Consider the following 24,880-nt stretch of genomic DNA (forward strand, 5'->3'; position numbering starts at 1 on the left):
TTATCACCTCAATGTTCAGCCCGATATGAAAAAGAGCCAGTTAGCGTCCATAGAGCTGCTGAACGGGGTGTCAAACATCGATTGAAAAAGGTGGGTGTCGAGCCTCCGATCCCATGGTCTAACGGCTATCTCACGTGCATGAATGTGTCTGTCTTAAAGAGAAAAAGGAGCTTTCCATAAGAGAGGGAATCTATTATTTACCCGTCTCAATGCATCAAAGTTAGATTCTCACCAGACATGGCGTTGGGTCTCTCCTGGACATGCATTTAGGGAAATAACTGTCTGAGAACCGAGATGTTTGTATGCATTCGTCGGATCGGATTCTGAAATCCGTAGCAATATAGAAATACAGTATATATATATATATATATATATATATATATATATATATATATATATATATATATATATATATATATATATATATATATATACATATATGTATGTATCAAAACATGTGGAATGTGATGAGCACTCCCCCGATCTCCATTGGACATAGTCCTACACCAAAGTTTCACCTCCAACCCAGTGGCCCAGCGACTCTGTCAAACAGACAAAGATTATACGGTCAACATCACGACTTTGTCTAACGGTGTAGGACTATGTACAATGGAGATCGGGGGAGTGCCCGTCACACTCCACATGTTTTGATTCACCTGCCGATCACATCATGTGCTTTCTGGTTGAATGGTTTGCATTAGCGGCAACAATCGTCTGGGTGGCAGACGGACAGTTGTTCTTTGTGGATTGTGCGGTTTTACCGTTTAAGACATAATCCGCGGCGATGCTCACTCTAACGGTCAGTCGGTGCATCTGATACATACTGTATATACATATCTATGTATATATATATATATATATATCTGCTCCATTATAAGCTGTGGTACCGAGTGTATTATGAGGGGGTTAATGCCCGTTTGTTCTCATAAGAGCCGGACCTGGGGCCACCGCTCACAATTGCCTTCGTGATATGGTGGGTTGATTTAGAACCATGAGCGCCAATCAGTTAACCACGAGTTCCAGTGTCCACCGTCTAATTTTGCCATTTAACGAGAGGTCACGTGGCTTCCTGATGATGATGGTCATCACGGAGCGACTCGTTAAATGCCCCCATCCATCATACTAATGAAAAAAAGATTTGGTGTCTTACAAATTGTCACCCTTTGTTGTCGGAGCATTGTGATAGACCTTTTGGAAATAATCATGAACTAAGAACTCACATTCTATGTGAATGTACAAATGCTTGTAAATTATCGGATTATTGGTCTCTTGCATTTAGCTACTTGTATTCATGCCACGTTTATCTGTTTGGACAGTTATATTATCACAACTGGAAATTTCAACCTGGGTCTCCACAAAGATATGATTTAGTACATATTTACTCTGCAGTACATGGGTGAAGACAAACGAGGTTGAGATCATTTTTTGATATTTTTTTAATGTCATTCATATTACTGAATATGGTGAGTTAAAGATTGTTTTGACTAATTCAAGTTATTGTAACTTTGTGTAGACCTTGATCACCACCATCCAGAGGTTCTTGAGCATGCAAAACGTTTGCTGCTACATCTCCTCTTGCTTCTGGACACGAACAACTCTCCTCAGAATAGCGCTGCATTGCTCTTCGCGAGGAGCATGAATTCCCATTCTCGATTCCTCACCGCCAGTTCATCTTCGCTCAGCAATAGCCCCTTGCTCGGTACCAAAGGCTATTTCAGTCCCTCATGCTTTGAAGCCCCTTTTCTCTTCCACCCCCCCCCCAAACCTCCCCCCAACTCCTTTCCCTCTCCTTTTTTTTTCCTTCTTGATCTGTCAGTCCTCCCTTGCATACATAATGTGTCGATGTCTCCAAGAGAATTATTTGAAAATAATGTTGGTGCAGGCACAACAGTTTTTTTTTTTGTTTTTATGATGTAAAAACTGTTTTTATGATGTAAGCAAAGAGATAGTATTCTTTAAATTGCATTCATGTTGAAGTTCTCTTTTGTTTGGATGATGACATGTTGGGACTCATTTAGAATTGTATGATTGAGGTGTGGCCAGCTTCCCCCCTCCCTCCCCAAACGACTCCCTATATCCACTATTCTCTTTACATTCTGGTTCTTTCTGTATCCTTGTTCCTCCATGAGCCTCGACTACTGGATACAAAAAAGGCGTCATTACCCCACACATGTAGTACAAAGTGGGGTAAAGCAATTGTTTCACTCTGTCTGTCTGGCAGACGTCAGTGTATGATCGAGGATCTACTTGATTTCAATTGAATGTTATATTTTGAACACTTTAGAACACAAATTGGAACATGAACCTGCAGTTTAGCAGTACTTTGGCTCTGAATTTGGCAAATTGTATGGATTCTCATCCCTTGCACGCATGCGTTCTCGCGTTAAAGCGTCTGGCAGTCAAAATTGAAAATCATTACAAACAGGAAACTTGCTGTTTTTAGCGATGTCATGGACACAATTATACAAACAACAGGCACAAATAATTAATCGAATGTGTTAGATAGGGTGATGTAAAAGACGATGGATCATTGCCGGTAAATGTCAGATTCAATGGTCTATTTGTTTTTCTTCTATAACCTTGAAAACCTTGATTTTATTTCAATGGAATTATATATTTGAACACTGTGGAACACAAATCACCTTGTCTGCACTTCCAAAAACCTACAGTTTAGCAGTACTTGGATAAAATTGTATGCTGTCTCAACCAATCAAATTTGCTGCATGCTCTGAGGGCAGAGAACAGCGAGATTCAGCCCAAAATGTCGATGCCTAGCAATGCAACGACGGAGCTAACTTTGTCCAGAAGATTTGTTTGGTTTGTGCATCTTTTTCTCAAAGATCGTTCCAAAATCATCAGTTTCTCTGAAAAGAGTTGGTGGAAGGTTCGGCTCTGTTCTGCTCCATTTGGCCAATCCGCTTCGTATGGTTACCACTGCGCCTGTTATTGAAACTTTACGAACAAAGACAATATATATCTTGCTGAACTATGTTAGGCAAGAGTTGAAAAGACCCTTCCCATGTCCTTTTTCTCCAGACTGAGTGGGATAAGTTGTTCTGTGAACTCTCTAGCTGTGCACATGTGCTGAAAATTTGCATGATGAGTTGAAATAATGCACTGGTCATCTTATTTCAATGTTGAGGCTTGTTGAACAGACTAAGGACAAAGTTGAAAACCTTTTATGGGGAGATTTTTTTATTTTCACCGTCAACATTCTCTATTGCTCATCACTTCGAGCAAAGTTGCCCACTTTGTTTTCATTACTGTCGAAACATCTGCAGGACGCACCCCGCTTTGGCCATTGTCCCAGAGTTCTTCTGGAGCAGATTCTGCTCTGAGTCCAAGCTCAGGATCTTCAGCCTCGAGTCTGAACGTCTTGGGCAATGTGAGCGCAACGCTTTCCATTCCTGTTGTGACTGTGAGTGAAGCCACTAACGATGGGACATGCAAGGCGAGAGAACTCGTGGAGTTTTTGAGCACAAGGTGACTACACCGTATTTGCTCCTCATTCCACAGTAGTATTTTGTATCCACCTTTCAAACTAAGTTATATTCCTGATAGATTTGTCATCATGATAGATATTTTCTTTTCATAAGCATCTAAATTCATAACTTTGAAAATAAAAGAACTCTTTTTTTTTTTTCCAATGAAGGATGAAATAAAATTAAACCTGACTTGAAAGCTTTTTGAGGTAATGAAGGAAATTTTATTTTATCTGCTTCTTCACTAATTGGCTATATTATACATTTGAACAGCAATTCAATCGTTATATTTAATCTTTAGCTGGAACATGTTCTATCATTGTTGATGGGGAAAAAGTTTATGCTATCTCAGGTCAGATCAGGTCATGCCAGGAATGGGAACAGGTGCTGGAGCAGCACGTTGCTGCGTACACTTTTTCTGGCTCTGTACTCTCGGGGCCTCTGTCTGGCCATTGTCCAGGCAGATGCCCAGGCCATCCCCATTTCCTTGAGATGCTGTTCAACCTGCTGCAACCACGAGGCACATGGTCGGCCCATTGGCCTCCTCCACTCACGAGGCTCCCTTGCTGAGTGAATCTGGTGAGCAGGATCAGCATGAAGAAAACGAGCCACATATCCGTACAGCCGCAACTGACACTCATGGACTATGCAGGTAACAAATCTCATTTGAGTCTCTCTCAGCAACCGCTCGTTGGACACAAAGTCTGACCAGCGATAGCCAAGGATTCTCCGAAGATAACTCGTACCAAAGGATTTCAGTCTACGTCTCAGATCCCTGGTCAGAGTCCAAGTCTCACATCCGGAGAGCAAGAGGAGAAGCACCAAGGACCTGAAGACTCGGACTTGTGTCGTCCTGCACAGGTACCAGCAGTGTCACACCCCATGATCCAGTGAATGCATGACTCCCCAAGCCCGACCCAGACGTCTATTGACCTCTGACTCACAGCCAGCAAAGACATGAATATCACTGCCAAGGAAAGTGAATCTCTCTGTGACCTCAACATCCTCACCACAAACGGGAACAGACAAGATAGCAGCATCCAAGGTGTCATTGAAAACCTGGATGTTAGTTTTGACATAGGAAACCCGTAATCCCAGTGGCTCTGACTCCTCATTCAGCACCTCGAGGGTCCTCAAAAGGTTTTCCAGAGTCTCCTTAAAGATGACTGCATCGTCTGCGAAATCAAGATCAGAGATCTTGACATTCCCAAATGATGCACCGCAACTTGATCTCCCTGACATCCTCCACAGAAGCCAGTCCATACAAGCACTGAAAAGTATGGGGGCCAGTACACACCCCTGAGGAACTCCAGTAACAACTGGAAATAAGTCTGAGATGGTATCACCACATCTCACAGCACTCTCAGTCCCAAAGTATAGTTCAGACATCAGATTGATTAGGTTTGGTGGCACCCCACAAAAACCAAAAATCCTCCAAAGGGCATGCCAATTCACTGAATTTAATTCTTTGCAGATAGCAACATAGACTGCAAGCAGCCCCTGCCGAAACTCTTGTCTGCATTCGGTGAGGACCCATAAAGCAAGGACACTATGAATCATTGACCTCTTTCGTGTAAAGCCTGAGTGCTCTGGACGCTGGTGCTCAAGCAGATGGTGTCGAACCCGATCAATAATTATCCGAGCAAAGACCTTGCCCAGCACTGAGAGTAGCGTCACCCCTCAGTAGTTGTTGCAGGATTGGCGATCACCCTTCCCTTTCCAGAGAGGGACAGCAAAGCCCCTTTTCCAGTCAGTTGGGATAATGCCTGTGTTCCAGGCAGAGCACATAACTACATGCAACAACATGAGTACAGCATTTCCACCAGCCTCGAGAAGTTCAGCATGGATGCCAAAGATCCCAGGAGCTTTTACTCCTTTTCACCGCAGCCTGTGTTTCCACAAACGAAGGTGGATGACAGTTGATTGGAGTGTCAGCAATAGAGATAGTGACACCCCTGACATCCCACTCAACAGCTGGTGTAACAGCTTGGTCCAGACGCTAAAATTAATCGGCCCTTCACTTTGGATTTCTTTGTCGAGAGCCCAACACTCTCCGCTCTAACTGCATTGCACCGAGGGGCGGGCATGGAGGACCGCAATATGCAAATTCTCCTGTAAGAAGGATGAGAATCGCTTGACCACAGGTGATGCTCTGCCCCATCACAGATCCCTCCCACAAAGGCCTCCTTGTCCACCCTCAGTGCACATACAGTTTTACGCCTCAACTCCCTGAACAGCTCAGCTCTGCCATTAAGCCTAGCCCTGCGACTCTGGTCATTGGTATCCAGTGTCCCTTGAGAGACAAAATTCTTCTTTTCCGTATGACGAGTTCCAAGACATCCACTGGCAATATCGACGATGGCAGTCTTGAAAGCACTCCACAACTCTTCAGTATCCCCCAAAGCACTCAAACCCCTCAAACCCCAATTCAGAGTGTTCGCAAACTCCTCAGCTACCCTCTCATCCTTCAGCTTGCCAACATGCAGCCTTGGCTGGGATGGTACCATTCTCCCAGATTTAAGCTGCAGCTTCAGAGTTGCTGCAACAAGCCTATGGTCAGTATTGAGGAACTGAACACTCCGGTAGACCCTGCGGTTCTGGATCATCCCCCAGCGACCATCAACGAGCATGTGGTCAATCTCCTTTGCCGCACCACCAGTGTTGGAATACCAAGTCCAGCGATGAGCCTGTTAGTGCTGAGACCATGAACCAGCCACCCTAAATCCATGGCTTATTGCAAAGTCAAGGAACCTTAGTGCTGTTATGGTTCACAGTTGCAGACCCATGGGGACCAACACATGTCTCATAACCATCCCTAACAGTTCCAGTCGATGCATTGAAATCCCCCAAGACTAGAAGAATCTCTCGCTTGGGGCACTGATCAACCACACACTCGAGCGTGGCATAGAACTCGTCCTTCACGGTGAGATCACTCGCCTCGGTCGGAGCATTTACAAAGACCAGGGAAACGACACCCAACGAGTGACGAATCCTTTCTCTCATAACGCTCTTTGACTGGTGTTACCTCATTTATCATTGGAGTCATCTTATTGGACACAGCTACAGCAACTCCTTGGGCATGGTAACCATCAGGGAAACCAGACCAATAGTAGGTGCAACCATCTGCCATGATCTCGCTGCAATCCAGTCTCCGAACCTGAGAGAGTGCTGCAATACCGATGTTCAAACGTTTGAGTTCAGATTATAACAGAGACAAGTGATCATCCTCTCTTAGGGATGGGATATTCCAGGCACCCACCCAAAGGAATTTCCTCAGGTTAACCCAAGGAGACCTCCGTCTGATGGACGACACCTCAGCACCACTGTGTTACATACTTCCGCAATATGACCCGGGAAGGTTACTCTGTGTTTTTCCTCTAATCCTCAAAGAGTCGGGGTCCTGAAGGCTTTGCCCCAATCCCGTCATCCGGTGAGCTGCTCTGTGAAGGGGAACAGCTGCACAGGAGGTACTCCCACGGAGTGGGTTTTCAGTTTTCTTTGCATTTTTGCATGTTTTGCGGAGTGAAGTGTTTTACGGCAACTGGAGTGCAACTCCTGCCACCAACCTCCTTAAAAATAGCAACCAAACTGCAAGAGGACGTCCGCAGACACTGTTGGGCACGAGAAATGGATGGCCATTGGCTCGCAAGGGGCTCCTCCGCCCTTTAACAAGTTTTGTTTTTCGTCCTGCTGAGTGTTCATATCCAAACACCCTCCTCACCAGAAAACCTTGTGGGGGAGATGGTTCGGTGCCGCTATCTCCTCAAATACTATCTTCTCCTTATGCTATCTGCTCGAACAGATATGCCATATAGAGATACGAGTAAACTTGATCATCTTGATCATGATATAAAAATATCAATGAGTCCATATACGAATAGTAAAATAATTATAATCGAAACAAAAGTTTAAAAAACAAAATTAAATTCCCCCTTCTTCTCTTTGTGTACGTTAAAAAAAAAACTCAATCCACCCTACCCACACACGTCCTTCTCCAGGCTTTTGTAACAATAGACTTGATATTCAACTAAACACTACCATTACATGTTGCAGTGAAATTGGAAAACATGGAACAAAGTTGACCAATCCATCATAAATCTGTGTTTTCAACAATTCCTAATTTATTTGTCACTAAAAAGTGTTCCATTATTTTTATATTTCATGAACTCTACATTCACCTTTTGTCCTTTTAAGTGACTGCTTTCTTTGTCCTGAGACAAAGGTTTGAGTTACATTTCTGTCAATACATACATTTTTCTGAATCTCTTCAAATTGTCTGCAGGAGGCCTGGTCCACTCTGGAACTATGAGGATGCATCGTCAAAAAATCCGGCCATTCCAAGCACCGAACAGTTAACCTCCTTCATCCAGCACGTGGTCGCAGCGTTCAGTGAAGCGAGGCCAGGTATTGTCTCGTGTATTACGACGTCGGCTTTACCCGCCACTTTCAAAGATTGAATGTTGTCTCCCCATGATTTAGGATACCAGCTGAAAAAGCGACTGAGTGGTGTAGCCCTCGATGTGGCCCTCTCAAGTTCGATACCGCACTACGTAGGCCGTTCCCTGCAGATCTTCCGAGCCTTGGCACAACCTCTCAATGCTACACAGCTCTCTCTGCTGCTCTCCCATTTGCTTGAGAGGGTGGCCGACGCAAGTGAAGAATCCCAGGTGCAAAAGAGTACTTTATTCTGTAGTTATTAGCAGGGTTTGTCATAAGTCCTGAAACCCCCCACCCCATTTGTTGAAAAGATGTCACATTTATAATATGTTCCTGATTGTTTGTGTGCTGAATCAGATTGTGGTAACTGTTGACTGTCTCTACGGTCTACATTAATTTGTTGCAATCTCCATTTAAATGGAGGAAGTGTACAATATTTTTGAAAATACCATTGCTATTAACACTTTGATTTGTTTGGCCTTGACTGCTGCTTGACAGGGCATCGTTATGGAGGTGCTTCTGACTCTTGATGCGGCAGTGGACACGTTGGTCGAATGTTCAAAACAAAATTTAAATCGGAGAGTGCGCTCACATTCACGGTTAGTCATGACTTGAATCTTTCACATTCCTTGTTTGCTCGTGTTTTTAAAACCTACATTTGCTGTTGTACTTGTGCCATTTGAGACACCAAACTACATTTTGAGTAATGGTTTAACAAGTTTAATTAAAGGCTTGTATTGTTATTACATTTTTTTGCTCCAACGATGGTGTAAAACTCAAACCACGTCAGCACCATGTGATCCTTTATGGAGGATAACTCCATCGATTTTTGCCTCTGCCACCGGAGGTTTTCAGCCGTCTGTCTATCTGTCTTTCTGTGAACAAGATATCTCAAAAGGTTGCGAACGGATTTGGACGAAACTTGGTGGACAGGTTTGGTGCATGACAAGGAGGAATCAATTTGATTTTGGTGAAGATCCGGATGCCAATCCAGATCCGAGAATTTTTTGAAGTGATTCTTCACTATTATGCCCGGTGTTGGCTTAATGGTTAGGGTGGTGGGCTTTGGATCCTAAGGTTCTGAGTTCAAATCCCGCTCCGCTGTTGAATTAATACCAGGTAGGGTTAACTCGGCCTGTCATCCTTCCGAGGTCGGCAAAATGAGTGCCCGCTTGCTGGTATACTGTGTCGGAGTCCAGCATTGTGCCCAATAGCCAAGGAGACTGCTTAAGCAGCACCAACGCTCTGCACAGAGTATGGTCCTAATCTCCTCTTCCTCCTCCTTCACCATTGAGTGATGGAGATAAAAACGATATACATCATGATATCTCAAAACTTGATGGACGGATTCGGACAAAACTTGGTGAACAGGTTAGGTGTGTCACATGGACAAATTGATTTGATTTTGTTTAAGATCCGAATACGGAGACGATAATTTTTTAATTTCTTGAGGAATTCCTCACCATTCTTGAGGAATTCCTCTTCAGACATTGGGCCAAAAACGATATTTAGCATGATATTTCAAAAAGTTGTGGATGGATTATGACAAAACTTGGTGGTTGAGTTTCGTAGATCACAAGAACAAACGAATTAGATTTTGGTTCAGGTCAGCAGATCCAGCCTATCAGTGGTAAACAAAACGTAAAGAGTTCAGCCTGGTGGAGGTATGCGCTCGACTGAGTGGTCTTCCAGTATTCTTCTGGTTTTATTCTCTTGTGCCACCAATCCAGACAGCCAGTTTTGTGCTGGATTTAGTAACTATATTTTAAATCAAACTCATTGGTGATATTTGTATTGATTGTTTATATCCTTCATAGGCTGGTAGGATAGCCTGGAGCTATGCACACTCACCTCTGAGCTGCCTAGCATGGATTTGATTCCGACCCAACTATAAACTGGCACCTTGGCGTTTCCCAGGCAGGGTGATTCATTAATGTGTGTGCCGTTCCTTATTTTTACGTTAAACTGGTCGTCTCATCTGCCGGTATGAGTTGGTAGACGTTGAACATCCCACAGTGTCCTTCCCAACGAGTAGGCGTGTTATCGCTGGGACCATGAACAAATTTGTATTTCCTGGTCTAACCTCCAGTGGGTACTTCATCACTGGCACAGCTGTGTTCTCAGTAATTAAATGACCCGACCTGCAACCATGTGCTGCTCCTGAAAGAAGTCACTTGTTTTAAACTCTCATTTAATGTTTATACACATAAGCAAAAATGTATTAACAACGATTCATGGCAAAGCAAAACTGGACTCTTTTAATGCTCTCATGAAAAGTTTTCATGCGATCTGCATGCCAGGTTCCATCCATCCATCCATTGGGACCATACTCTGTGCAGAGTGTTGGTGCTGCCTAAGCAGTCTCCTTGGCTATTGGACACAATCCTGGATGAGTCGCCAGTCCGACACAGGCTACCAACATGCTGGCACTCATTTTGCCGACCTCGGAAGGATGACAGGCAGAGTCAACCCCACCTGGTTTGAATTCAACAGCCGAGGGGGATTTGAACTCAGGATCCCAAGCCCACCACCCGAACCATTAAGCCAACACCAGGCGTGTGCGTGCGTGCGCTCCTTATGCTTAAAAAATACCTTCTTCTTAAAAAAATATATATATTATGCTCAGGGTTTCATGTATCTCAGAATAATCTTTCAGTGTTAGCCTGAATGTCACCATCTGTGTTCATTATAAAGGGGTATGAGTAATCCAGAAATCATCCATCTTTTCACCCTGATCCCAGTCAAAATGCGAGCTTGCAGCTGGATAGGACATGTGACAATGGCTGGAACTCAACTTTTACTTCTGAAGAGCCAGCAAACCTTCATCGGTACCGTTCAGCCTCGCAGAACAATTCAACTACGAGTGAATGGAGGAGCAACACACTCGATCGCCTTGAGGGAGGAAAAGCAACAGACCGAAGTTGTTCCCTCGGTAAAACCCGAAGCTTGACGTCTCTTGGAGATGACAAAGTGTGCAAGGACGGCTTAACACCATTGCAGGCTGAGCCTCGGGTTTTACTTACAACAATATTCTGGATGGCCGTTGCGTTGCTCGAGTCGGACTTCGAGAACGAGTACCTCATGGGTGTACAACTGCTTGAGCACATCCTCAGTAAGATTCAGCCTGCACTCACATCTGGACCACCACCAATATTTAATCCCACTTCTTGTGGTTCCTGGAATTATCTGACATTGATTTAATTGTCCATTAATGGTTTTATTTGCTTTCCTTTTTTTTTAATCTATTTCCATTTTTTTCTGCTTCAATTGAATTTACATTGAATAATATATATATATATATATATATATATATATATATATATATATATATATATATATATATATATATCGTTCATCCCACCACAATCATCCATGTGTCATACGATTTGGTATTTTGTCACTTTTTGTCTGCTGCATATGATGCTGGGCTCCACAGAGCCAGTACAAGGCATAAGATTATGCAGGGTTCTCATCACAGCATAAACACCACACACCATGTGACATTGTGGGAGGTGGAGCAGTCCTTCGCACAAGTCATTCCTACTGAACTCGTAAAGTGGAAGAAGGGTGGTGAGCCGAGGCCATGGTCTAATGAGCAGCGGTTCAGGGCTGTGGTCTGGGCAGTTACCGCACTGTGGCTAACTTGAGGGGATAGGGATCCCCTTGGGTGATGACTGCGAGTAACCACGACAATTTGATTTACACGACGAGTCCTCTCACGCCTTAAATGAACTGCTTAGGATGCTTCATTCTCGATCTATATTGCGAGCAGAAAATCCTTTTTTAAAGTTTTTTTTGGGGAGGTTTGAATTTTGTCACGTCAATTTATTTGTTTTTTGAGGTTGCCATTCATTCGGCCAAAGGTCACTCTCGGTGGGGGCTATGAAAGGGAGCTCTATTTCATGGTCAGCCATAGAAGAGGTTCAGTCTCTTTAACTTCTTGGCCTCACCATCAGCCATTACTCTTCCTGAGTGCTGCCCATCGGGAAAAGCTGACATCCAAAGCCAGCCACAGACTTGGTGTCTTCCATCATTCCAAGTCTTTCCTTGGCAGATCAGAGCTACTTCTAGCTGACAACGTCTTTGTCTATAGCTCAATTAAGTACTGCTCTACCTGAAGGGCTCGTGCCTCAGCTTTGCATATGTGTGTACTGGAATCTGTGGAAACCAAAGCTCTCAACATTATTGGCTTTTCTTGCAATAAGGCTGAAACACAAGACTTCTTGTTCTCACATCACAGACATGTCAGTGATCCCTCTATCTTTTACCGCCTCTACTCCAGTCAGATCGATCTGCTCTCTTTGCCCTCAGACCCTTTCTCGCTCCACCCAGGATACATACTTTCTCACAATAGCCGCTTCCTGTTTAAATTCCAGACCCTCCACCCACCTCAATTCATTTGTTCCTGTTTTTGTTTTTTTTCTCCCGTTTTTGTAATCGCCTTTCTGAGATTGTTCAATCACACTCTTTCCTCCAGGATTTCAAGCCAATAGTGTACCACCATCACCTTTACTCATGATTCTTTCTACCCCCATCAACCCTACTTAACCCAACACACTTTCTCTTTTCTCTCTCTCTCTCTCTCTCTCTCTCTCTCTCTCTCTCTCTCTCTCTCTCTCTCTCTCTCTCTCTCTCTCTCTCTCTCTCTCTCTCTCTCTATCTCTCTCTATCTCTCTCTCTATCTCTCTCTATCTCTCTCTATCTCTCTCTCTATCTCTCTTTATCTCTCTCTATCTCTCTCTATCTCTCTCTATCTCTCTCTATCTCTCTCTATCTCTCTCTATCTCTCTCTATCTCTCTCTATCTCTCTCTATCTCTCTCTATCTCTCTCTATCTCTCTCTATCTCTCTCTATCTCTCTCTATCTCTCTCTATCTCTCTCTATCTCTCTCTATCTCTCTCTATCTCTCTCTATCTCTCTCTATCTCTCTCTATCTCTCTCTATCTCTCTCTATCTCTCTCTCTCTCTCTCTCTCTCTCTCTCTCTATCTCTCTCTCTCTCTCTCTCTCTCTCTCTCTCTCTCTCTCTCTCTCTCTCTCTCTCTCTCTCTCTCTCCCATATTTCCTTCACCTCTCTCTTTCTCCCTTTTCTTGTTCATTCATTGTCTTGCTTGTGCCCATCCATTGCGCCATCGCCACACTGTGAGTTCGTTGCTTTCTTCCCTCTATCATCATGTTCCTCCACAAGCCTAGATTCTGTGTACAAAAAAATACAATTGCTCATTGTCGTTAATTGTTTGGTCGGTCATGATAATTAAAATGAGTTTATTGTCATCGAATCTATCTATCTCATCTAATCTATCTAATACCTTATAAAGAGGACATTGTTACTCTATTTCTGCATTACGCTTGGTCATTGATCATTCTAACCCATTGATTTCAGTACTTGGTATTGTAGACATTGCACAGTTTAAGTAGCTTGCTTTCAAGTCGGCCGGGGGGTGTTTCCCCCTCACCAACCCACTTCGGCTATGACTGCCGTGGCCCAATGGGGAACTAATTCTGGGCTCACGTCAGACCTATGTATAGAATATTAAATTCATTCAAAAAGAACCCGGGCAACGCCGGGTGCATTCACCTAGTACAGTATACAGTATATGCGATGCACATACAATGAGAAGTACTTTGACAGTGCATGCTTAAAAGTTCCATTGAATAAGAAATAGACGAGAAATTGATTCAAAAATAAAGAAACAATTTGCTTGATACCAGCTGTAATTATCAAAAGCCTTTTTAGGCCTTCATTGTATCATTGATTTTCCACTAACAAATCTCTATATTTTGGTTTTATTGGTCAAGGGCATCTCTGAATCTAATTTGTTAAATTATAATCGTTTTAAAATAAAAATTAGTGAAGCCTCCTCTTACTTCATTAAACAACCGTTCACTTCGTACTTACCCATCTCTTTCCCCACAACACCTCACACTTACTCTGTTCTCAGACAACGTTCTGGAGTGTTGTACGAGCCAAGTACTTTCCTGGGAATGCCTGGAAAAGGCACACAGCCAGCTGGGTTGGAATTCATTTCCAGGGCTTCAGCCATTACTGCTGAAAGGATTCACAATTCAGACCTCTTTGGAAACTTCAACACGCCTCTTGAGTCGGCTTACCTCCATCTCATGCTTGCCTATTGTTGATAACCCCAGAACAGGTAAGTTCTTCTCAGTTGTAAAATAAACATTTGCCACACATTGATGTTAATAATATTTGTTCACATTTGATTTCCAATAACCAAGTAGTTAGAATCTGTGTTTTTCAAAGTTCATATTTGTAAAACCAGAAAGGCTTTTGGGAAAATTCACATTGACATTTTTCGATTTAATCATGAGCATAGTAAGCAATATGTATGGAAACAACAAGCTGCCAGTGGAAGGGAACTAACGTATTTGAATCATTTTCCCATATATCGTCACACTTTATAGCAATACTGATTTCATTGTAAACTATGGATTGAAACCATAATTAATCTCATCCTTTAGGTTTCCGAGACTAATAATCTTGTACAAACAATATTAATACTAACAATATTCACTCTCCCCAAGGGTTTTTTTTCTTCCTTGGACAAACGCCGTGTTTACGTGTATACAGTCAATAGGTTATCATGGCATTTCGTAGGGCACCCTCGACGCGAAGTAAAAAAATATATAAACCACAAACACGTTATGATTACCCGTTTAAACAGTCGCTACTGCTGTTTAACTCGAAACTGAAAGGGAGGAAACCTGACGTTCTTGAGGAATTATATCCTTATTACGTACCCCCCAGACTAACAGACCCAAGCCTCGTACTACTATAATCTATCTACCCCAGAGAGGATAACAACATGACCCTTCCTACCGCTCCCAAGGGAGTGGGTGTACGAGTCTTTTAAACATGAAAAATCCTGTTCTTGTTTCAGCTCGTTGTTTTACTCCATTTTCATTTTGGCCACCATAGAATTCATCACGAACAAAAGCAAATCATTATTGTTGTTTTCCTTTTTCTCCTTGCTCATGACAGGCTTTCCACTGAATATGCTTTGCCTCCTGCCACATCTGATCCAGAATTTTGACAGCCCCAACAAATTTTGCCAGGAGGTTGCTACAAAAATTGCAAAGGTCTGTTGTAAACAAATATCTTACCTGGTATTACAAGATTGTCAATGAGCTTTTATGTCTTTAATTTTGCCTTTCTCCCTATATGTGCATGGGATCATGAGTTCATATTATCTGTTGGAACTCCCTGCAGGTATGCTCTCAGGAGTCCAACGACAAGCTGTCCAACTTAGCACATGTCATGACATTGTACGCTCAGCACTCATACCAGCGAGACTGCATAAGCTGGATTAATGCTGTGTGTATCTATGTGGAGCAAGCATATCGAGAACACACCTTCACTCTCACTGGGTACTTGGCAGAGGTATGACATCTTGATTTATTTGATTGCTGGGTTTACACTTGACTGCTGTAGTAGCAATCATTTTAACTTTTATGTTCCAGCTTCGCTCTGTTGTACTTTAAATATTTGCACATATTGCACTACTCACTGTGTCAAATTTCAGTATAGTAGCAAGATGACAGCCAGCTGAAAGTTTTCTTTAAAATGTTAAATATAGAATTTTATAATCCAGTATTAAGGAGGTGTGTGTGTGTGTCCATCCGTATCCGATGGTCACCTGGCTCGAATCTCGGCAAACCGCGTCAAAGTGGTCACGGCAGTGGCCGTCTGATTCTGTCATTCTGGGTCGGATTACAGGCCTGTCTGCCACGATACCATACCGAGTGGAACCACCAAGCTAGGTTTGCCACGCAGATCGGTGCCGTCTGCCTGTTCTTGAATTGTGACTGAGCAGAGTTGCTTGGCATAGGCACGGCCTTGTTCTGGCGCTAATTGCCCAAATCAAATCTGTCTTTCAGCAGACGTGTTCAAGTCTAATAGCGATCAGAACCACCCAGATTCTCTCAGAGACCAAGTGTTTTTTATAGTATATTTGTGAGAGAACATGGGATGTGAATCCAACTACAAACAATGCAATCATTAAACATTTATCATTAACCCTCGACCCAAATACACACCCATGAGTCAACAAACAAACCAAACAGAAGATCCTTATCTACCTAAACCTTAACGAGCCCATTCACACCCAGGGCCGCCTTCACAGCATTGTAGGCCCTGGGCAAAGCAATGTACTGGGGCCCCTACCCACCCACGCACTGAAATGAAAACTAAACCTTTCGGTAAAGTTAAACATACAATTGATTGGTAAAGCAAGAATCAACACAAATGTTGAACAACACAAACGTTTAAACATATAATTAATTGGTAGAGCAAGAATTAATCAATACAAACGTTTGCGACATTTCTTTGCAGAGAATTGTTTTATAATTAGTTGGAAGTCAACGTTCTTCAGGATGTCATTTTCCATGCACATGAGTGAAAGCCAGTTCAAACGCTGCTGTCCCATTGTGCTGCGAAGCTGATTCTTTGTTAGATTCGATCTTGAAAATGAGCGTTCCCCCGTACAGTTGGTCACCATCATGCACATATGAACACTCTGAGTGTGATCTAAACATTGGGAAACACAGATTTAAAGATATCTAAAATGAGTTTCCAATCATTGAATCATGATGTAGCAAAGGGAGAGGATTCATTCTTGGACAATCGGTGACATGGAAAGCAGTACAAACAACCTTGGGATGGTCAATTGAACAGCCATTCGCTTTTTATAGACTCGCCATTCCGCAGTTCACGTTTGAATACTGTCTTTGATAAATACCTTGTCTGCCTTTTTTCTCCTCCGTCATACACTCGGCGGGAATTTGAAAGATCGCAATCATGATTCTTACATGATGCCGGCCCATTGTGAATCCAGTAATCCACTGTACTAGCATTGTTAGTGTTCCATAGTCCTGGATATGTCAGGATGTGAATCACATTCTTCTTTGCTGTTGCCGATTCGTGTATTTCTTCTTGTGGAACGTCCCAGGCAGCAGGAGTAGATAATGGTGTGTCTGGAACTGGAAGATTGGATGTAGAAATGCTTGCAGGAGTGGACGTTGATGTTGATGCTGTGTCCAGAGGAGCAGTGGCTGTTGCACCAGGGGTGAACCAAGCTGATAACTTTGGAAGTTTGCTTATTTTCTCCTCCTCTGCAGCTCCTTTCCTCTTCTGTGCTCCACTTGTATTGGTATGCTTCATTTCTGCTCCAGGAATTGTCCACCTGGAAAGAATTAAAGTCTGTTAGACAAGGCTACATATGTATATATATATATATATATATATATATATATATATATATATATATATATATATATATATATATATATATATATATATATATATATATATATATATATATACATACACACTTCCAGGCAAAAGTTTAAGAACACTCATTTTTCCAGTTTTTACTGAAATTTAAGCAGTTTAATGTTTCAACGTACTCTGAAATTAATGCAGAGAACAAATAAACAATTGCAGATAAAAAAGAAAGCATGGAATCGTTTTGTTGAACAAAATTTAATCTAAATTTTTGACTCGTCAAAGTAGCCACCTTTTGCAGATAGAACAGCCGAACATACTCGTGGCATTCTTTCTACAATGGATATCAAATATTGTTCAGAAAATTCTTCCCAACACTGTTGCAGAAGTTCCCATAAATGTGTTGCACTTGTAGGTTGCTTTGATTTCACCCTTCCATCCAGTTCATCCCAAACCAGCTCAATGGGGTTTAAGTCTGGAGACTGTGCTGGCCATTCCATGATTAAAACCCTACCGTCTTGTTCTTTTCGTCTAAGCTAGTTCTCACATAGCCTGGAGGTATGTTTTGGGTCGTTATCTTGCTGTAGGATGAACCCCTGACCAACTAGGCGTAGACCAAAGGGTATTGCATGGAGCTGCAAAAGCTGTGGTAGCCCTTTTGGTTCAGGGTGCCAGTCACTCTGTGCAAGTTGCCGACTGGATCCAGCAAAAGAGCCCCAGATCATCACACTTCCTCCTCCATGTTTGACAGTTGGTGTCACACACTGAGGAACCATCCTTTGGCCTACTCAACCTGATGAACCGAAGATTTCAAATTTTGATTCATCAGTCCATAAGACCTTCTTCCAGTTTCCAGTCGTCCACTGGCGGTTCTTCATGGCCCAGGCAAACCTCTTTTTCTTATTCTGCCATCTTAGCAATGGCTTTCTTACTGCCACTCGACCTGTCAAACCTGCAGCTCGAAGTCTTCTCTTCACAGTTGAAACTGAGACTACCTTACTTCGACCAGTGTTAAGCTGTGCTTTAAGCTGCTGTCCTGTGAGCCACCTATCACACAAGATGTTGACTCTCAGAAACTTGTCTTCTGATTGTGTTGTGGCTGTGGGTCTGCCAGACCTCTTCCTGTCAAAGTTTCCTCCAGTTTCCAAGTGCCTTTTGATGGTGTAGGAAACTGCACTCACTGACACCTTGGCTTCCTTTGCAATTTCTCCAAAGGAAAGACCTACACTTTTAAGGGTTATAATGGTCTGTCTGTCTTCCTTTGTTAATTGTCTTTTTCTCACCATTATGATAGCAATATACTACTTCCTGCATGGAAATATTGTCCAAATAATGCTTTGGAGGGTGGAGCAACACAATCTGTTCCAACACTGCTTTTATACAGACAGAGGGTTTGTAACTAATCATAAAAAGTTGGGACACCTGTCGGAATTGTTTGCATCAAATTTCAAGGCTTAATTTACTTCCATTGCTGCAGAACAGCTGCAGTTGCTGACCCATTACTTATTCCCTGAAAAGGGCCTTTTTTAACAACTCTGAAATTTACATTATTTTTCAGTTTTTGGAAACCTAAATTTTTTTTAACCTCTGGCAGTTTACCGCTTAGCTTTGTACCATTTCAGGTTAATCACTGGACTTGAACTGCTTAAATTTCAGTAAAAACTGGAAAAATGGGGGTGTTCTAAAACTTTTGAGCGGTAGTGTATATATTTTATATAATTTAGGAGTGGCACGCTTTATTCACGGGGCCCCTGAAATAATGAGGGCCCTGGGCAACTTCCCAGCATGCCCATGCGTTAAGACGGCTCTGTTCACACCTCAGGAGATAGATAAGACAGACTAGAAATACTGCTGCTGCGCAGACAGGATGCAGCGTGTTCCAGTGTGGACATGGTTCATCCGTCAACAGTTCTTGCCAAGGCTGACATGAGCACAGAGTGGGCGCAGTTCCCTTGGTAGTGGCGTGACTGCCGGTTGTGTGGTGGGGACCCGTTATGTGGGGAAAACCCTATAGTCTCACTCGTACGGGTTCTGCGAGTCAACTCCCAGGTCAACTCTTGAGTACTGTTATGGCTGAGCCCATCACCCGTTTTATAGAATCCGCCCCCACCCATTTTGTGACGCACTTAGCCCTGCCCTGCTCTGCGGCTATTGGTTTGGGGCCCAATCATCTCAGGGTGGGGCGAACCTTTCCCGACCTGTCACTCAATGATGCCTTTGGCACGCTTTCTGTACTGGTGGCTTTACCGCCCAAACATGTGCCTGGCGGACAATCTTGTAAATTTATTACTATCTCTTGTAAATAAATTTTCGGACATATTACAAAGAAAGGTAAGAACATAAAAAGAGTATCAATAGATGGCAGTTTTAGACATACATGTGGGGCAGGTTGACAACAGCTTTGTATGCATAAAATGACGCATCATCAATATCAAATTACCTCACACCTGCGCTAAAATATGCAATATAGGAGAGCACTGCAAATATTAATAAAATAACACACGGTCGAATCACATTTCATTACTGACAAGGAGCTGATGCTCTAGGTCCCCCACCTTTTGGGTGGCATACATCTTTGTAATATAAAAGGTAAATCTTGAATGGTTTTTGAAATATCGCGTACACAAGCCAAGTTATCGAGATGGTTGCCATGGCAACATAATTTAGCCAATCATAGCCATTATATAATCAGGTTGAGATAATTTCATGAGGATTAGATATCCGCATTATGAAAGCTAAATGTATGACAGTTTTTCAAATATCGCAAACAGAAAAGTTCATGGAAGATGATTGGGTGGTCAGACGGATGGAGCTCATTTTGATGTCACCCGTCCCTCGACCTTGTCGGAGGTGTGGGGGGCAAAAATTCTCCAAGAGTACAGTCATATTTTGATATCATACACTCCAATGAATTGGTGTCACATTTAAGACCAATCAGAAAGTGCCACACTTGCAGCAGGACTAATAAAAAGATAGGCTGTGATGTCATTGTCGTGTGGTGAATATGATGCCCCCTGGCAAGGTTTGATTTACATCTGTGCACTTGGAATAGTGCAAAGGGTTTAACCACTGCTGACCCTTGTTGGAGGGAAATGGTAGTGACACCATATTTTGCTCTGATGGAAAAGACATTACTCAGAAATTCGTCTTAACTAGAGAAGGCTGCTCGCAAAGTGGCAGATTATAGCCGGAATGTGTTTTTTCTTGAATGAACATTAGGCTGTTTGTTCTGTCCACTACTATAAGTTGGTGGATGTAAAACATCCAATGCTATCTTCCATGAAAAGTGGGTGAGTTATTTCTGGCACCCTGAACAAATTCCAAATTAATGTCACCTTCAGTCGAACGTCATTTGGCCAGCAACAAAACAGCAGCTTGAGCCAAAAACGTTCCCTGGCCGACCTCATAAGAAGCTGGGAATAATTGCGGTCATTAAAGCTGTAGTAGTAGTAGTAGTAGTAGTGGTGGTGGTGGTGGTGGTGGTGGTGGTGGTGGTGGGGAAAACATGGCAATATTCAAGACCTTTCATTAATATATTTCAAACTGTTTTTTTTGTTGTGGCAGCTCCTTGACAAGTGCGTTCCGAGTATGCAGCAATCACTCTTGCTCATCATGCATTCACTGATTACTCGGGTGGACATTTCTGCAGCTCCTTCCAGAGTCTTCAACCTTGAAATCATGAAAGTTGTGAGCAAATTTGTACAGGTGAGAAAGGCTTACATAGCTTGTATCAGTTTAACAATCGTCTTGATTTTTTTTATACCTGCCATTTATTTATCCAAGCTTGTCCACATCTGTCAAACCTGGATTGGATGGCACATATCAATTCTGCTCAGTTCATGCAGGCAGATTTTCATCTTGATGAAGGTCATTGATGAGCCAGCTGGGGTTATTGTTTTTTTGGGGTTTTTTTAACCAACAATGTTTTATAGTGCCATGTAATTATTCTGAGCTAGTTTAAGTTCCAGAAAGTTTGAATCCAAATCCAAAAGTTTGAAAGTTAAAAAAATTAATAAAAATTACTTTGGTTACATACTGTACCTGAAGCAAAGGCATGCACACTACTTGTATGCATTTTTAATATATCGTGGTTATATAGCTTGGATAATTCCAATTACACTGGGCAATGGGTTGACACCAGAGGCCTGAGGCCAATGAGTATTTGCAAAATGGTGGACTTGTTATTTATTTATTTTTCAGGTTACAATTGTGGGTGCAGTCAGGCCAGCTGTCCAACCAATGTGGCGGAGGGAGTCGATCCACACATACATGCATACATAGTCCAAAAACCAACTGGCTGTTATACATATTAGATTCCACAAGTAGATCCTATGGAAAGATGGCAGAGGTGGTGGTGGTGGTCTGTTCTGTCATAGGCACGTGGTAGCACTGGACCAATCGTGTTTGGTGATGTACCTCGGGCTGCATCGCTCATACTCGGTGGCCTCGGATTCACTTTTTAACCCCCAATTTCTGCTCATTCGCTCATGAAGCGAGCTAAAGAGCATAGTGATCCAGAGTCATATACACCAAGTACAATATAGCAGAGTTTGGTGGACCGTTGACGCTTCGTCTCGGAGGAGATAATAAATATTTAGCTCCATTATAGTAGAGATAAATAAGTGGTAAAAGGACATTCACTTGGCTGTGCAGAGAGATGGTACTTAAAGTAAAGTTTGTCCTATCAATATGCCCGGTATCAGGACTCCAACTTCAGCTGTGTTTGAGTTTTCCTTGCATATGATGATCAAGTGATTCCTCAACCCATCCCACAGACCTCCCACTGGTGCGAGGCCCTTGCTGTTCTCAAGCTGGTCGTGGGAAAGTTTGCCAGTCGAGTGCCAAGCGAGTTGGTCCCAGCAAACACTTACAAAGGACTGCCTGGAAAGAGTTTGGAATTTCAATTTGATGTCAGCGAGGTATGTGCTGAATTGATAGGAATATTGTGTGAAAATGATTGGCTTCATTATAGCACTGTGTTCTCAGGAGTAGTACAATAATGAGTCATCTTCATATTGCTTAACTCCCTTCCATATGAGTGAGGGTATCGATAAGGAGTAAAAATATAGTCTCACCAAGTGCATTGTGATTTTCCTTATTTAGTCACCAAATCTTACACATGAGCATTATACATAAATGGTGATGAGGATGAAGAAAGTAAGGGAATTGGCATTAGAAGGAGGAAAGGAGAGGAAAAGGAAAGGATGTTTGTGGCAGGAAAGGGAGGAGTCACACAGTCACAATCACAATCAACTAGATTTTATTTAACCTTATGCAAGCAGATATGTATTACATTTCAGCGAAGATTTCTATCCTGTGTTAAAACAAATGTGAAATTCAGATCGTTATTCATTTTCACCTATCATCACTTGATGTTTAAACATGCGAACTTAGCCTGGAGTTGGCTGAACGGTTAAGATGGCTGGCTTAAGATCTTAAGAGTCTTGAGTTTGAACCCCCTGTCGTGCCGTTAAATAACACCAGCTGGGTTGGCTCAGTCTGTCATCCTTCTGAGGTTGGCAAAATGAGTACCAGCTTACTGGAAACAGGCACTGCATCATCGGCACAGTCACGCTCCCAGCAACGAAGCAACCAGCAGCCACAGGCTGATGAACATGCTTACCTTTATTGCTGCATGGACAATGAAGGAATTATATTCATTGTTTCTATCCATTGCTTTGAAACATACAAAGAAGTTTCCAGACTGATTAAATCAGTTTAGGTATACAACTGCACTTTTTCTACAACTTATAATGGAACTTTTCCTTCAATCCTGAAAAATCTCGTCTCACCCTGCCACTCTGGAAGGATCATCAAACTAACCCATCTGTCTGGTCCCATGGTCACCCACAGGAAGAGGTTCAGTCTCTTGAACTTCTAGGCCTCACCAGTAGCCGTGACCTCTCCTGGGTCAACCCCATAACAAAGCTGGCTGGCCTCCAAAGTCAGCTGCCACCTGGGTATCATTTGTAGAACCAAGTGTTTCCTTGAAAAATCAGAGCTACTTACAATTTCCAAGGCCTTTATCCGTAGTTCAATGGAGTACTGCTCTGACTTATTGACTATGGTGTACCAGCATCACATCTGTCTTTCTTGGATTCTGTGGAAACTAAAGCTCTCGTCATTATAGGAATCTCCCATTTTTTTGAATTATATGAATCGGGTGTGTTTTAGCCTGTGTCGCTTATGACACGGTGAACCACAATATTGATACCGGCCTGTGCCCATCCACAATATTGATACCGGCCTAAAACGCAAAGAAAATTGAAAACCCACTCCGTGGGAGTACCTCCAGTGCAACTGCCCTCCTCAGGACAGTTCAACATATGACGGGATTGGGGAAAGCCGTCGGGACCCCCACTCTTTGATGATAGGAGGAAAACCACAGGGTAACCTCCCCGGGTCAGATTGTGATAGTGTGTGTCGGGGTGGTGTTGAGGTGTTGTCCACGAGACGGAGATCTCCTTGGGTTAACCTCAGGCGGTCCCTTCGGGGCCTTGTCGTCTCTCTCTAGAAAGGGAAGGGTACTTTGGGGAATCCTGAAGAGAGGATGATCACCTGTCTTTATCATCTGAGCTCAAGCGTTTGAACATTGGTATTGCAGCACTCTCTGAGTTTCAGAGACCAGATAGTGGCGAGATAATGACGGGTGGTTACAACTACTATTGGTCTAGTCGCTCTGATGGTTAGCATGCGCAATAAGCTGCTGCAGCTGAGTCCAATAAGCTGACTCCAGTGATAATTGCAGGTAACACCGGTTACCGACTGTATTATGAGACGAAGGATTCATCACTCCTTGGGTGTCGTTTCCCTGGTCTTTGTAAATGCTCCGACTGAGGCAAGTGATCTCACCATGAAGGACGCATTTTTTTCCACGCTCGAGTCTGTGGTTGATCAGTGCCCCAAGCAAGATATTCTTCAAATCTTGGGGGATCTCAATGCATCGACTGGAACTGATAGGGATGGTTATGAGACATGTGTTGGTCCCCATGGGTCTGGATCTGTGACCGAGAATAGCACTAAGTTCCTTGACTTTGTAAGAAGTTATGGACTTACGGTGGCTGGTTCATGGTTTCAGCGCCCACAGGATCGTCGGTGGACTTGGTATTCCAACGCTGGTGGTGTGGCAAAGGATATTGACCATGTGTTCATTGATGGTCACTAGAGGATGATGCAGAACTGCAGGGTCTACCGGAGTGCTGTTCCTCAATACCGACCACAGGCTTGTTGTAGCAACTCTGAAGTTGCAGTTTAAATCCAGGAGAATGGTACCATCCCAGCCTAGGCTGGATGGTGGCAAGCTCAAGGATGAGAGGGTACCTGAGGAGTTTGCGAACAGACTGAGTGGGGATTGGTGCAGTCTGGGTGCTTTGGAGAATCCTGAAGTGTGGAGTGCCTTCAAGACCACTATCCTTGATGTTGCTGGTGGATGTCTTGGAACTCAAAAGAGGGTGAAGAAAATTTTTTCTCTCAAGGGACACTGGATACCATTGACCAGAGTCACAGGGCCAGGCTTAATGGCAGAGCCGAGTTGTTCAGAGAGTTGAGGCATAAAACTGTACGTGCACGAAGGGTGGACAAGGAGGCCTATGTGCGAAAAATCTGTGAGGAGGTAGGGCATCATCTATGAAGTGATTCTCGTCCCGCTTACAGGGGACTTCACACATTGCGTTCATCCAAGCCCATCCCTCGGAGCACTGCGGTTAGAGCAGAGAGTGGTA

General features: G+C 43.1%; 2 protein-coding genes across 9 annotated transcripts in view; one reads left to right on the plus strand and one right to left on the minus strand.

Moving 5' to 3' along the window:
* Nucleotides 1–24,880, plus strand: part of LOC147008993 (protein furry homolog-like) — a 395,449-nt gene that overhangs the window by 303,694 nt on the left and 66,875 nt on the right. For all 8 annotated transcript variants that reach the window (XM_085864332.1, XM_085864334.1, XM_085864327.1 and 5 more), the window contains 11 exons: nucleotides 1,514–1,699; nucleotides 3,282–3,483; nucleotides 7,765–7,886; nucleotides 7,962–8,149; nucleotides 8,418–8,518; nucleotides 10,661–11,031; nucleotides 13,861–14,070; nucleotides 14,919–15,016; nucleotides 15,147–15,317; nucleotides 20,724–20,864; nucleotides 21,935–22,078. In XM_085864332.1, coding sequence (XP_085720458.1) covers nucleotides 1,514–1,699; nucleotides 3,282–3,483; nucleotides 7,765–7,886; nucleotides 7,962–8,149; nucleotides 8,418–8,518; nucleotides 10,661–11,031; nucleotides 13,861–14,070; nucleotides 14,919–15,016; nucleotides 15,147–15,317; nucleotides 20,724–20,864; nucleotides 21,935–22,078 — 1,934 coding nt within the window. The remainder of the gene's footprint in view (nucleotides 1–1,513; nucleotides 1,700–3,281; nucleotides 3,484–7,764; nucleotides 7,887–7,961; nucleotides 8,150–8,417; nucleotides 8,519–10,660; nucleotides 11,032–13,860; nucleotides 14,071–14,918; nucleotides 15,017–15,146; nucleotides 15,318–20,723; nucleotides 20,865–21,934; nucleotides 22,079–24,880) is intronic.
* LOC147008994 (uncharacterized) lies at nucleotides 15,333–17,143 on the minus strand. The gene is made up of 2 exons (XM_085864340.1): nucleotides 16,675–17,143; nucleotides 15,333–16,463 (listed from the first exon to the last, which is right to left on the minus strand). Exons 1-2 carry the CDS (start codon nucleotides 17,094–17,096, stop codon nucleotides 16,313–16,315), a joined length of 573 nt encoding a protein of 190 aa, XP_085720466.1. The 5' UTR covers nucleotides 17,097–17,143; the 3' UTR covers nucleotides 15,333–16,312.

Source organism: Eptatretus burgeri, chromosome 18 (assembly GCF_056783735.1).
Source record: "Eptatretus burgeri isolate ZD-2024b chromosome 18, Ebu_testis_v1, whole genome shotgun sequence".
Taxonomy (NCBI): Eukaryota; Metazoa; Chordata; class Myxini; order Myxiniformes; family Myxinidae; genus Eptatretus; species Eptatretus burgeri.

Bases quoted from the DNA above. Each gene is read 5' to 3' on its own strand.
- LOC147008994 (XM_085864340.1), bottom strand. From the start codon at position 17,096: ATGAAGCATACCAATACAAGTGGAGCACAGAAGAGGAAAGGAGCTGCA. The intron at 16,464-16,674 runs GTATTTATCAAA...CCCAATGTTTAG, and splicing joins GGAGAAAAAAGGCAGACAAG to ATCACACTCAGAGTGTTCAT.